Source organism: Phyllobates terribilis, unplaced genomic scaffold (genome assembly GCF_046119375.1).
Source record: "Phyllobates terribilis strain yellow unplaced genomic scaffold, ASM4611937v1 Scaffold_1__5_contigs__length_1240528914, whole genome shotgun sequence".
In the NCBI taxonomy this organism is placed as follows: Eukaryota; Metazoa; Chordata; class Amphibia; order Anura; family Dendrobatidae; genus Phyllobates; species Phyllobates terribilis.
The window spans coordinates 946,654,531-946,669,908 of record NW_027362761.1 but is presented as its reverse complement, the minus strand read 5'-3'; the positions used below and the strand labels follow the sequence as shown (position 1 = coordinate 946,669,908).

Sequence of the window (15,378 nt, the reverse complement as noted above, 5' to 3'; positions counted from 1 at the left end):
GCAGGATCACAGGAGGCATGGTCCCTTCCTCAGGAAGCCAGCGACAGCAGAAATGGGGCAGTGCTGCAGGCCCTGGGTGGGAGGAGGGAGTGTCCCAGCGGTGCGATGATGCAGGTCCGGTGTCGGTGGTGAGGCAGAGTGCAGTGCATTGCTTTCCTGGTGGTGAGGCAGAGCGGAATACATAGCTTTCCCGGCGGTGGACTTCAGGAAATTGGCTCTGAAGCCATGGGTTTCAGGAAAATTGCCACCGGAGATGGCGCATACACAGATTGAGATCTCGGCTGGGCTGAGAGCCCAATCTGTGCATGCGCCGCCTCCAGCAGCCCACCGCTTCAGGAAAATGGTCACTGCACTCCGCTCTGCTAACTGCCAACACTGGGCCCGCAGCATCGCCACACTTTTGCCGCCGCTGGCTTCCTGAAAAAGGGACCCTGCCTCCTGTGATACCGCTCCACCACCACCGCAACACCCCGGTAAGCTACATTTGGACTATAAGATGCACCCTCCCCACTTTACTCCCAAATTTGGAGGGGAAAAAAGTCACTTTATAGTCGTAAAAATACAGTAGTTAACACTTTTTATCAAAAAGCATAAAAAACATCCAACCACACCAAGGTGACCTCGCTTTAGATGATCCCTGACTCTGTTGACTAACCTCTCTATGTGTCTAGCCAGGCCTCAAATCAGGGTGTGGTCCACTCATTTTTCCCCAAAAAAGTTTCATTTTGGGCTAGACCCCTCGTTCCTATCTCTTACCTGTTTCATTCGAGGCCTGGGTGGGCCCATGGAGAGGTGAATCACAAGAGTTAGGGACCATAAAAGGTACACCTTGTCGTGGTTGGATGGCTTTTACACTTCTTGATAAAAAATGTTAACTAAGTACCTCAAGTTTTTCATGTGTATAGTAATAATGGAGTTCATGTATTCATTAATCACAGTGTGCTGACTCACAGTGTACACTATTTACCTGCAGATTACCACTTTATCTGCAGATAAATACCGGTTTTGGAGGTCACAGGCTCCATTTAATACTGGAACAACTATCCCCACTTTGTAAGATTACATTTTGCAGTGGCAAACATCAAAAGGTAGGAGATAAAATAATTTAAAGGTATTGTCCAGGACTGATCAACTGAAAACTTCTCCAGCATCTGATGGAATTGAGTGATATGTGGAGTGGACTTCAACAGCAATATACAGTGCTTAGTGTCTGCCAGCATGGCAGCTTATCTCCCATTAAAGTTAATGGGATATAAATGTGGGTGTACTGTTAAACACCCACTCATCTTATATTAATGAGACATCCAATAGATAGCTCCACACTAGTTCAGTCCTGGATAAACCCTTTAAACTTGTTGTGTCTCAGCCTACTCCTGCAGCAGTGGGGACAGAGCTGACACCTGGATCATAGTTGCTAACAGTCTTGAATTTGCTGTGACTGGCCTTGATTTTTAAGGACTATCTAGGTCAGGGTTCCCCAACTCCAGTCCTCAAGGCCCACTAACAGGCCATGTTTTCAGGATTTCCTTAGTATTGCACAGTGTATCATAGTATTGATAATCCCATCACCTGTGTAATACTAAGGAAATCCTGAAAACGTGACCTGTTGGTGGGCCTTGAGGACTTGAGTTGGGGAATGCTGATCTAGGTTATATGGCACTGTCTCGTTTTTTAGGAATCTGCTAGTATTTTTATAAAAAAAAATCACAAGCAGTCAACATTTTCCATGGTTCATTGTGAAACCATTATGAACCAAAGATTATACTGTAAGTGATATGTGTCTATGTCGTGTGACAGCTGCAGCCAGTCATGGCCCAACCAGCTTTGTGCTGTCTACTGATAAGCCCTGATAACAAAGACAAGTGGGGAAAAGCAGAGAGGCAGCACTGAAGCGGCAGGGGCGTCAGCGGGGGGCAAGTACTGCTTATGTTGTTATTTGAAAATATAACCTTTCTGTTCCCTACATGTAGGTGAAAATGGACCACCCCTTTAAAAGTAATGTCGTAATGCAATGTTTTATAGACGTGTGCACGATGTACTGAAATTCCCCTTTATGCATTAACATTAGAATTGGTGTGAATTAATTCACAGGACTCGGTTCATTAGCCACGCAGGTAATCTGTGACGGCTGGATGAGAGCCCTGAAGACCACCTCCTATATCACTGTATCTGTGGTTCTTCTTTTGATTAGCCGGCCTGGCTCAATGTCACATGTGCATCATGCCATAATCATTACGTTGTGCCAGGACAGCTAATCAAAAGAAGAACCGCAGATGCCATCCTGCAAATCAGTGCACACCAACTCTAGATAACATGGCTATGACACGGTAGTTCTTACCTCTTTAGAGCCCCTATGGATGGGAGAAAGGTTCAGTTCTCTGCCATGCCATTGTGGGAATGGAATAAATGTGGACATGCAACATTCCCCGTTATAGGTGGAGTAGAATAGGGAATTATATAAAAAAGGCACCCACCAAAAAATAAGGGAGTAGCAAAGCTCACAATTATGGTGCATGAAACAGTCATGACCGAAAGTGTTGGCACCCTTGAAATTGTTCCAGAAAATGAAGTATTACTTCCAGAAAATTATTGCAATTACACATGTTTTGTTATACAAATGTTTATTTCCTTTGTGTGTGTTGGAACAACACAAAAAAACTGAGAAAAATAGGCAAATTGGACATAATTTCACACAAAACCCCAAAAATGGGTCGGACAAAATTGTTGACAACCTCAACTTAATATTTGGTTGCACACCCTTTGTAATAAATAACTGCAATCAATCGCTTCCTATAACCATCAACAAGCTTCTTACACCTCTCTACTGGAATTTTGGACCACTTTTCTTTTGCAAACTGCTCCAGGTCTCTCATATTTGAAGGGTGCCTTCTTCCAACAGCAAGATCGCTCCACAGGTGTTCAATGGGATTTAGATCCAGACTAGTGTTGAGCGAGTATGTTCTGTCCGAGTATGCTCGGGCCGAGCTCCGAGTATTTACAGCTGCTCGGTGATATGGTTGAATCGCTCCCGTGTGCATGATTTGCAACTGTTTGGCAGCTTTATTACATGTGAGGAATGTGTAAGAAATAGACATTCCTCACATGTAATAAAACTGTCAAACAGTCGCAAATCATGCACACGGGAGCGATTCAAGCATATCACCGAGCAGCTATAAATACTCGGTGCTCAGCCCGAGCATACTCGGCAAAAGGGTTAACAGAACATACTCGCTCAACACTAAATTACAGACTCATTGCTGGCCACTTCAGAACTCTCCAGTACTTTGTTTCCATCCATTTCTGGATGATTCTTGAAGTATGTCTGGGGGCATTGTCCTGCTGGAAGTCCCATGACCCGCTTTCTGACACTGGGCACTTCATTGCGACCCAAAATTCTTTGATAATCTCCAGATTTCATGATGCCTTGCACAAAGTTACGGCACCCAGTGCCAGAGGCAGCAAACAACCCCAAAACGTCTTTGAACCTCCACCATATTTGACTGTAGGTACTTTGTTCTTTTCTTTTTAGGTCTCATTCCTTTTTCTGTAAACAGTAGAATGATGTGCTTTACAAGAAAGCTCTATCTTGGTCTCATTGGTCCACAAGACGCTTTCCCAAAAGGATTCTGTTTTACTCAGGTACATTTTGGCACTACAGTACTACAGTACTGCAGTCTAGCTTTTTTATGTCTGTGTCAGCAGCACGGTCTTCCTGGGTCTCCTGCCATAGCGTTTCATTTCATTAAAATGTCGACAGCTAGTCCACGCTGACACTGATGCACCCTGAGTCTGCAGGACAGCTTAAATTTCTTTGCAATTTGATTGGGGCTGCTTATTTACCATTCGGACTATCTTGCGTTTCAACCTATTATCGATTTTTCTCTGCCATCTACGTCAAGGTCGATTAGCTACAGTGCCATGGGTTGTAAACTTCTTGATTATGTTGTGCACTGTGGACAAAGGAACATCAAAATCTCTGGAGATGGACTTGTAACCTTGAGATTGTTGGTATTTTTCATCAATTTTGGTTCTCAAGTCCTCAGACAGTTCTCTTTTACTCTTTCTGCTCTCCATGCTTAGTGTGGCACACACAAACACACAATTCAAATATGGAGTCAACTTCTCCCCTTTTTATCTGGTTTCTGCCCACACCTGTTATTTTCCACAGGCGAGTTGGAACGAGCATCACATGCTTGAAGCAAAGTTGTTTGTCTATAGTTTTGGAAAGGTGCCAACAATTTTGTCCAGCCCATTTTTGGGGTTCTGTGTGAAATTATGTCCAATTTACATATTTTTTTAGGTTCTTTTTGTGTTTCAATACACACAAAGGAAATAAACATGTGTAATTGCAATAATTTTCTGGGAGAAATACTTCATTTTCTGGAACAATTTCAAGGGTGCCAACACTTTCGGCCATGACTGTTTAATAAGTCCAGACTTTCCAAGGGCAGCGTACTAAGGCAGCTGGGTCTTTGGGTTCTTGGTACCTGGTACACTCCCATGATATCACTCTCATCTACCACTGTACCAGTGGCCACATTATGTGTACTGCGCTGTGGAATATGTTGGTGCTATAGCTGACCATGCAGGAGGCCTGTGATCAGGGAGTGGAGCCTCCTATTTGTCGAGGGAAAAAAGGGAAGATCCAGTGGAAAATGTGATAAAAAGTCTTCTTTTATTTGAACCAATTAAAAATAAGTAATGTCACACATCCAGCAGACACGCTGGATCATGATTAAGGCTGTGTAAGCTGAAACGCGTTGGTCGCCCAGTGTGTCTGCTGGCTGTGTGACATGACATATGTTTAATTGGTTCAAATAAAAGAAGACTTTTTATCACATTTTCCACTGGATCTTCCCTTTTCTCCTCAGCATGTGAAGTCCAGTCCCAGGCTACTCCGTGCGGAATCTACATGAGCTTCTGGTGTGCACGTTTCAGATGAGCTGACTCATCATTTTTTCCCCTCCCTCCTCTTGCATTTTGGCCATGGCCTCCTACTTGTCAGCCACTTTTCACCCTTCGTTGTGGCACCTTTGTCATTGTCCATGATTGGCAGAGGTTGCTGTTAGGAGTATGGACGCCTCCACCTGGAAGTAGCAGAAGTGGTGGCATAAGCAGCACTTGCGGATCAGTGTGGCACTGGTGCCTACATGTGGTTGTGGTGGCATAAACTGCACTTGTAGATCAGTGTGGCACTGGTGCCTACATGTGGTTGTGCTGGCATAAGCTGCACTTGTAGATCAGTGTGGCACTGGTGCCTACATGTGGTTGTGGTGGCATAAGCTGCACTTGTAGATCAGTGTGGCACTGGTGTCTACATGTGGTTGTGCTGGCATAAGCTGCACTTGCAGATCAGTGTGGCACTGGTGCCTACATGTGGTTGTGCTGGCATAAGCTGCACTTGTAGATCAGTGTGGCACTGGTGCCTACATGTGCTTGTGCTGGCATAAGCTGCACTTGCAGATCAGTGTGGCACTGGTGCCTACATGTGGTTGTGCTGGCATAAGCTGCACTTGTAGATCAGTGTGGCACTGGTGCCTACATGTGGTTGTGCTGGCATAAGCTGCACTTGCAGATCAGTGTGGCACTGGTGCCTACATGTGGTTGTGCTGGCATAAGCTGCACTTGCAGATCAGTGTGGCACTGGTGCCTACATGTGGTTGTGCTGGCATAAGCTGCACTTGTAGATCAGTGTGGCACTGGTGTCTACATGTGGTTGTGCTGGCATAAGCTGCACTTGCAGATCAGTGTGGCAGTGGTGCCTACATGTGGTCACCCTGTAGCAGTGCCCCCGGTGGCAGAGCTTCCAGTCCCTCCGCACACCAGGCTCCTCCTATGGAAGGCTGAGTGGAGGAGGTCGGAGGAGGAGGACAGTCACAGGCAGGACCCAAACAAAGCTGCGGTGCCCTGCACGGCTCCCTGTGCCAGCAGCCGGAGCACTGGAGGCCGCCATGACCTAACCGAGCGCAGCCATCACCGGGCAGCACCGGATATAGAGCGGGCAGAGGCGGCGGGGGAGAGCAGAGCTCCAGCCGCGTCAGCCAATGAGCGGCACGTCTCCGGCGGTGACATCTGCAGCAGGCAGAGCAGCGAATAAAGATGGCAATGTCTCTGATCCAGGCATGCCGCAGCCTGGCGCTCTCCACCTGGCTCATCTCCTACTGCTTCGTGCATCTGCTCTGCATGGACTTCACGGTGGCGGAGAAGGAGGAGTGGTACACGGCCTTCGTCAACATCACCTACCATGACCCGGCCAGCAGCACCAACAGGACGGAGAAGAGCGAGTGCGGGCGCTACGGGGAGCACTCCCTGAAGCAGGATGCCTGGGGCTGGGCGGTGATGCCCTCCCCGCAGGACAGACTGGCCTGTGACCCGGCCGCCAAGTTCCCGGTGCCAGCCCATGCCGGGAGATGGGTGGCCCTGATCCCCATAGGGAACTGCACGTGTAAGGATAAGATCCGGCATGCCGCCCTGCACAACGCCTCGGCCGTGCTCATCTACAACCTGGGCTTCGGCAATGACACCATCACCATGTCCCATCCAGGTCAGTGTGTGCCATCCACCAGCACTGCCCACATGGCACGGCGACTGTCACTGCCAGCCAGGGTGCTCTGCATGCCTCACTAATGTGTACCAGGGGGCATCACATCACTGTGTACAGGTGACAGCACACAGCTGTACCAGGGGGCATCACATTTCTGTATGTACAGGTGACAGCACACAGCTGTGCCAGGGGGCATCACATCACTGTGTACAGGTGACAGCACACAGCTGTACCAGGGGGCATCACATTTCTGTATGTACAGGTGACAGCACACAGCTGTGCCAGGGGGCATCATATTACTGTATGTACAGGTGACAGCACACAGCTGTGCCAGGGGGCATCATATTACTGTATGTACAGGTGACAGCACACAGCTGTACCAGGGGGCATCACATCACTGTGTACAGGTGACAGCACACAGCTGTACCAGGGGGCATCACATCACTGTGTACAGGTGACACTACACAGCTGTGCCAGGGGGCATCATATTACTGTATATACAGGTGACAGCACACAGCTGTACCAGGGGGCATCACATTACTGTATGTACAGGTGACAGCACACAGCTGTACCAGGGGGCATCACATTACTGTATGTACAGGTGACAGCACACAGCTGTGCCAGGGGGCATCATATTACTGTATGTACAGGTGACAGCACACAGCTGTACCAGGGGGCATCACATCACTGTGTACAGGTGACAGCACACAGCTGTGCCAGGGGGCATCATATTACTGTATATACAGGTGACAGCACACAGCTGTACCAGGGGGCATCACATTACTGTATGTACAGGTGACAGCACACAGCTGTACCAGGGGGCATCACATTACTGTGTACAAGTGACACTACACAACTGTGCCAGGGGGCATCACATCACTGTATGTACATGTAACAGCACACAGCTGTGCCAAGGGACATCACATTACTGTATGTACAGGTGACCGCACACAGCTGTGCCAGGGGGCATCACATTACTGTGTACAGGTGACACTACACAGCTGTGCCAGGGGGCATCATATTACTGTATATACAGGTGACAGCACACAGCTGTACCAGGGGGCATCACATAACTGTGTACATGTGACAGCACACAGCTGTGCCAGGGGGCATCACATTACTGTATGTACAGGTGACTGAGGACCCCACACTGCTGTGCCAAGGGGCATCACATTACTGTATGTACAGGTGACACTACACAGCTCTGCCAGGGGGCATCATATTACTGTATGTACAGGTGACAGCACACAGCTGTGCCAAGGGGCATCACATTACTGTATGTACAGGTGACAGCACACAGCTCTGCCAGGGGGCATCATATTACTGTATGTACAGGTGACACTATACAGCTGTGCTAAGGGGCATCACATTACTGTATATATAGGTGACCACAGAGCTGTACCAGGGGGCATCATATTACTGTATGTAGAGGTGACAACACACAGCTGTACCAGGGGCCATCACATCACTGTGTACAGGTGACCGCACACAGCTGTACCAGGGGGCATCATATTACTGTATGTACAGGTAACAGCACACAGCTGTACCAGGGGGCATCATATTACTGTATGTACAGGTGACACTACACAGCTGTACCAGGGGGCATCATATTACTGTACATACAGGTGACAGCACACAGCTGTGCCAGGGGGCAGCATATTACTGTATTTACAGGTGACAGCACACAGCTGTGCCAGGGGGCAGCATATTACTGTATGTACAGGTGACAGCACACAGCTGTGCCAGGGGGCAGCATATTACTGTATATACAGGTGACTGAAGACACCACACAGCTGTAGCAAGGGGCATCACATTACTGTATGTACAGGTGACAGCACACAGCTGTACCAGGGGCAGGATATTACTGTATGTACAGGTGACAGCACACAGCTGTGCCAGGGGGCAGCATATTACTGTATGTACAGGTGACAGCACACAGCTGTACCAGGGGGCATCACATTACTGTATGTACAGGTGACTGAAGACACCACACAGCTGTACCAGGGGGCATCACATTACTGTATGTACAGGTGACAGCACACAGCTGTGCCAGGGGGCATCATATTACTGTATATACAGGTGACAGCACACAGCTGTGCCAGGGGGCATCACATTCCTGTATATACAGGTGACTGAAGACACCACACAGCTGTACCAGGCGGCATCACATTACTGTATGTACAGGTGACTGCACACAGCTGTACCAGGGGACATCATATTACTGTATATACAGGTGACAGCACACAGCTGTACCAGGGGGCATCACATTACTGTATGTACAGGTGACAGCACACAGCTGTGCCAGGGGGCAGCATATTACTGTATATACAGGTGACTGAAGACACCACACAGCTGTACCAGGGGGCAGCATATTACTGTATGTACAAGTGACCGCACACAGCTGTGCCAGGGGGCATCATATTACTGTATGTACAGGTGACAGCACACAGCTGTACCAGGGGGCATCACATTACTGTATGTGCAGGTGACAGTACACAGCTGTGCCAGGGGGCGTCACATTCCTGTATATACAGGTGACTGAAGACACCACACAGCTGTACCAGGGGGCAGCATATTACTGTATGTACAGGTGACAGCACACAGCTGTACCAGGGGGCATCACATTACTGTATGTACAGGTGACAGTACACAGCTGTGCCAGGGGGCATCACATTACTGTATGTACTGGTGACAGCACACAGCTGTACCAGGGGGCATCACATTACTGTATGTACAGGTGACAGTACACAGCTGTGCCAGGGGGCATCACATTACTGTATGTACAGGTGACAGCACACAGCTGTACCAGGGGGCATCACATTACTGTATGTACAGGTGACAGCACACAGCTGTACCAGGGGGCATCACATTACTGTATGTACAGGTGACAGCACACAGCTGTACCAGGGGGCATCACATTACTGTATATACAGGTGACACTACACAGCTGTGCCAGGGGGCAGCATATTACTGTATGTACAGGTGACAGCACACAGCTGTACCAGGGGGCAGCATATTACTGTATATACAGGTGACAGCACACAGCTGTACCAGGGGGCATCACATTACTGTATATACAGGTGACAGCACACAGCTGTACCAGGGGGCATCACATTACTGTATATACAGGTGACACTACACAGCTGTGCCAGGGGGCAGCATATTACTGTATGTACAGGTGACAGCACACAGCTTTACCAGGGGGGCATCACATTACTGTATATACAGGTGACAGCACACAGCTGTGCCAGGGGGCATCACATTACTGTATATACAGGTGACACTACACAGCTGTGCCAGGGGGCAGCATATTACTGTATGTACAGGTAACAGCACACAGCTGTACCAGGGGGCATCATATTACTGTATGTACAGGTGACAGCACACAGCTGTACCAGGGGGCAGCATATTACTGTATGTACAGGTGACAGCACACAGCTGTGCCAGGGGGCAGCATATTACTGTATGTACAGGTGACAGCACACAGCTGTACCAGGGGGCATCACATTACTGTATGTACAGGTGACAGCACACAGCTGTACCAGGGGGGCATCACATTACTGTATATACAGGTGACACTACACAGCTGTGCCAAGGGGCAGCATATTACTGTATGTACAGGTGACAGCACACAGCTGTACCAGGGGGGCATCACATTACTGTATGTACAGGTGACAGCACACAGCTGTGCCAGGGGGCATCACATTACTGTATGTACAGGTGACAGCACACAGCTATACCAGGGGAGCATCACATTACTGTATATACAGGTGACACTACACAGCTGTGCCAGGGGGCATCATATTACTGTATGTACAGGTGACAGCACACAGCTGTACCAGGGGGGCATCACATTACTGTATATACAGGTGACAGTACACAGCTGTACCAGGGGGCATCACATTACTGTATGTACAGGTGACAGCACACAGCTGTACCAGGGGGGCATCACATTACTGTATATACAGGTGACAGTACACAGCTGTACCAGGGGGCATCACATTACTGTATGTACAGGTGACAGCACACAGCTGTACCAGGGGGGCATCACATTACTGTATATACAGGTGACACTACACAGCTGTGCCAGGGGGCATCATATTACTATATGTACAGGTGACAGCACACAGCTGTACCAGGGGGCATCACATTACTGTATGTACAGGTGACAGCACACAGCTGTACCAGGGGGCATCACATTACTGTATGTACAGGTGACAGCACACAGCTGTACCAGGGGGGCATCACATTACTGTATATACAGGTGACAGCACACAGCTGTACCAGGGGGGCATCACATTACTGTATATACAGGTGACAGCACACAGCTGTACCAGGGGGCATCACATTACTGTATATACAGGTGACACTACACAGCTGTGCCAGGGGGCAGCATATTACTGTATGTACAGGTGACAGCACACAGCTGTACCAGGGGGCAGCATATTACTGTATGTACAGGTGACACTACACAGCTGTGTCAGGGGGCATCACATTACTGTATGTACTGGTGACTGAGGACCCCACACTGCTGTGTAAGGGGGCGTCACATTACTGTATATAAAGGTGACAGCACACAGCTGTGCCAGGGGGCGTCACATTACTGTATATACAGGTGACAGCACACAGCTGTGCCAGGGGGCAGCATATTACTGTATGTACAGGTGACAGCACACAGCTGTACCAGGGGGCAGCATATTACTGTATATACAGGTGACAGCACACAGCTGTACCAGGGGGCATCACATTACTGTATATACAGGTGACAGCACACAGCTGTACCAGGGGGCATCACATTACTGTATATACAGGTGACACTACACAGCTGTGCCAGGGGGCAGCATATTACTGTATGTACAGGTGACAGCACACAGCTTTACCAGGGGGGCATCACATTACTGTATATACAGGTGACAGCACACAGCTGTGCCAGGGGGCATCACATTACTGTATATACAGGTGACACTACACAGCTGTGCCAGGGGGCAGCATATTACTGTATGTACAGGTAACAGCACACAGCTGTACCAGGGGGCATCATATTACTGTATGTACAGGTGACAGCACACAGCTGTACCAGGGGGCAGCATATTACTGTATGTACAGGTGACAGCACACAGCTGTGCCAGGGGGCAGCATATTACTGTATGTACAGGTGACAGCACACAGCTGTACCAGGGGGCATCACATTACTGTATGTACAGGTGACAGCACACAGCTGTACCAGGGGGGCATCACATTACTGTATATACAGGTGACACTACACAGCTGTGCCAAGGGGCAGCATATTACTGTATGTACAGGTGACAGCACACAGCTGTACCAGGGGGGCATCACATTACTGTATGTACAGGTGACAGCACACAGCTGTGCCAGGGGGCATCACATTACTGTATGTACAGGTGACAGCACACAGCTATACCAGGGGAGCATCACATTACTGTATATACAGGTGACACTACACAGCTGTGCCAGGGGGCATCATATTACTGTATGTACAGGTGACAGCACACAGCTGTACCAGGGGGGCATCACATTACTGTATATACAGGTGACAGTACACAGCTGTACCAGGGGGCATCACATTACTGTATGTACAGGTGACAGCACACAGCTGTACCAGGGGGGCATCACATTACTGTATATACAGGTGACAGTACACAGCTGTACCAGGGGGCATCACATTACTGTATGTACAGGTGACAGCACACAGCTGTACCAGGGGGGCATCACATTACTGTATATACAGGTGACACTACACAGCTGTGCCAGGGGGCATCATATTACTATATGTACAGGTGACAGCACACAGCTGTACCAGGGGGCATCACATTACTGTATGTACAGGTGACAGCACACAGCTGTACCAGGGGGCATCACATTACTGTATGTACAGGTGACAGCACACAGCTGTACCAGGGGGGCATCACATTACTGTATATACAGGTGACAGCACACAGCTGTACCAGGGGGGCATCACATTACTGTATATACAGGTGACAGCACACAGCTGTACCAGGGGGCATCACATTACTGTATATACAGGTGACACTACACAGCTGTGCCAGGGGGCAGCATATTACTGTATGTACAGGTGACAGCACACAGCTGTACCAGGGGGCAGCATATTACTGTATGTACAGGTGACACTACACAGCTGTGTCAGGGGGCATCACATTACTGTATGTACTGGTGACTGAGGACCCCACACTGCTGTGTAAGGGGGCGTCACATTACTGTATATAAAGGTGACAGCACACAGCTGTGCCAGGGGGCGTCACATTACTGTATATACAGGTGACAGCACACAGCTGTGCCAGGGGGCAGCATATTACTGTATATAAAGGTGACAGCACACAGCTGTGCCAGGGGGCGTCACATTACTGTATATACAGGTGACAGCACACAGCTGTGCCAGGGGGCAGCATATTACTGTATGTACAGGTGACAGCACACAGCTGTGCCAGGGGGCGTCACATTACTGTATATACAGGTGATAGCACACAGCTGTACCAGGGGGCATCACATTACTGTATATACAGGTGACACTACACAGCTGTGCCAGGGGGCAGCATATTACTGTATGTACAGGTGACAGCACACAGCTGTACCAGGGGGCAGCATATTACTGTATATACAGGTGACAGCACACAGCTGTGCCAGGGGGCAGCATATTACTATATGTACAGGTGACAGCACACAGCTGTACCAGGGGGCATCACATTACTGTATATACAGGTGATAGCACACAGCTGTACCAGGGGGCATCACATTACTGTATATACAGGTGACACTACACAGCTGTGCCAGGGGGCAGCATATTACTGTATGTACAGGTGACAGCACACAGCTGTGCCAGGGGGCAGCATATTACTGTATATACAGGTGACAGCACACAGCTGTACCAGGGGGCAGCATATTACTGTATGTACAGGTGACAGCACACAGCTGTGCCAGGGGGCAGCATATTACTGTATGTACAGGTGACAGCACACAGCTGTACCAGGGGGCAGCATATTACTGTATATACAGGTGACAGCACACAGCTGTGCCAGGGGGCAGCATATTACTGTATATACAGGTGACAGCACACAGCTGTACCAGGGGGCAGCATATTACTGTATGTACAGGTGACAGCACACAGCTGTACCAGGGGGCAGCATATTACTGTATATACAGGTGACAGCACACAGCTGTACCAGGGGGCAGCATATTACTGTATGTACAGGTGACAGCACACAGCTGTGCCAGGGGGCAGCATATTACTGTATGTACAGGTGACAGCACACAGCTGTGCCAGGGGGCAGCATATTACTGCATGTACAGGTGACAGCACACAGCTGTACCAGGGGGCATCACATTACTGTATGTACAGGTAACAGCACACAGCTGTGCCAGGGGGCATCACATTACTGTATATACAGGTGACAGCACACAGCTGTACCAGGGGGCATCACATTACTGTATATACAGGTGACAGCACACAGCTGTACCAAGGGGGCATCATATTACTGTATATACAGGTGACAGCACACAGCTGTACCAGGGGGCAGCATATTACTATATGTACAGGTGACACTACACAGCTGTGTCAGGGGGCATCACATTACTGTATGTACTGGTGACTGAGGACCCCACACTGCTGTGTAAGGGGGCGTCACATTACTGTATATAAAGGTGACAGCACACAGCTGTGCCAGGGGGCGTCACATTACTGTATATACAGGTGACAGCACACAGCTGTGCCAGGGGGCAGCATATTACTGTATGTACAGGTGACAGCACACAGCTGTGCCAGGGGGCATCACATTACTGTATGTACTGGTGACTGAGGACCCCACACTGCTGTGCAAGGGGGCATCACATTACTGTATATAAAGGTGACAGCACACAGCTGTGCCAGGGGGCGTCACATTACTGTATATACAGGTGACAGCACACAGCTGTGCCAGGGGGCAGCATATTACTGTATGTACAGGTGACAGCACACAGCTGTGCCAGGGGGCGTCACATTACTGTATATACAGGTGATAGCACACAGCTGTACCAGGGGGCATCACATTACTGTATATACAGGTGACACTACACAGCTGTGCCAGGGGGCAGCATATTACTGTATGTACAGGTGACAGCACACAGCTGTACCAGGGGGCAGCATATTACTGTATATACAGGTGACAGCACACAGCTGTGCCAGGGGGCAGCATATTACTATATGTACAGGTGACAGCACACAGCTGTACCAGGGGGCATCACATTACTGTATGTACAGGTGACTGAAGACACCACACAGCTGTACCAGGGGGCAGCATATTACTGTATATACAGGTGACAGCACACAGCTGTGCCAGGGGGCAGCATATTACTATATGTACAGGTGACAGCACACAGCTGTACCAGGGGGCATCACATTACTGTATGTACAGGTGACTGAAGACACCACACAGCTGTACCAGGGGGCAGCATATTACTGTATATACAGGTGACAGCACACAGCTGTACCAGGGGGCAGCATATTACTGTATATACAGGTGACAGCACACAGCTGTACCAGGGGGCAGCATATTACTGTATGTACAGGTGACAGCACACAGCTGTGCCAGGGGGCAGCATATTACTGTATGTACAGGTGACAGCACACAGCTGTGCCAGGGGGCAGCATATTACTGCATGTACAGGTGACAGCACACAGCTGTACCAGGGGGCATCACATTACTGTATGTACAGGTAACAGCACACAGCTGTGCCAGGGGGCATCACATTACTGTATATACAGGTGACAGCACACAGCTGTACCAGGGGGCATCACATTACTGTATATACAGGTGACAGCA

At 49.1% G+C, this 15,378-nt stretch overlaps 1 protein-coding gene across 1 annotated transcript in view; it reads left to right on the top strand.

Moving 5' to 3' along the window:
- Window positions 1–5,809: 5,809 nt before the first annotated feature.
- Window positions 5,810–15,378, top strand: part of RNF150 (ring finger protein 150) — a 230,926-nt gene continuing 221,357 nt past the window's right edge. Inside the window, exon 1 of the mRNA XM_073642115.1 lies at window positions 5,810–6,544. Coding sequence (XP_073498216.1) covers window positions 6,100–6,544 — 445 coding nt within the window. The 5' untranslated portion in view covers window positions 5,810–6,099. The remainder of the gene's footprint in view (window positions 6,545–15,378) is intronic.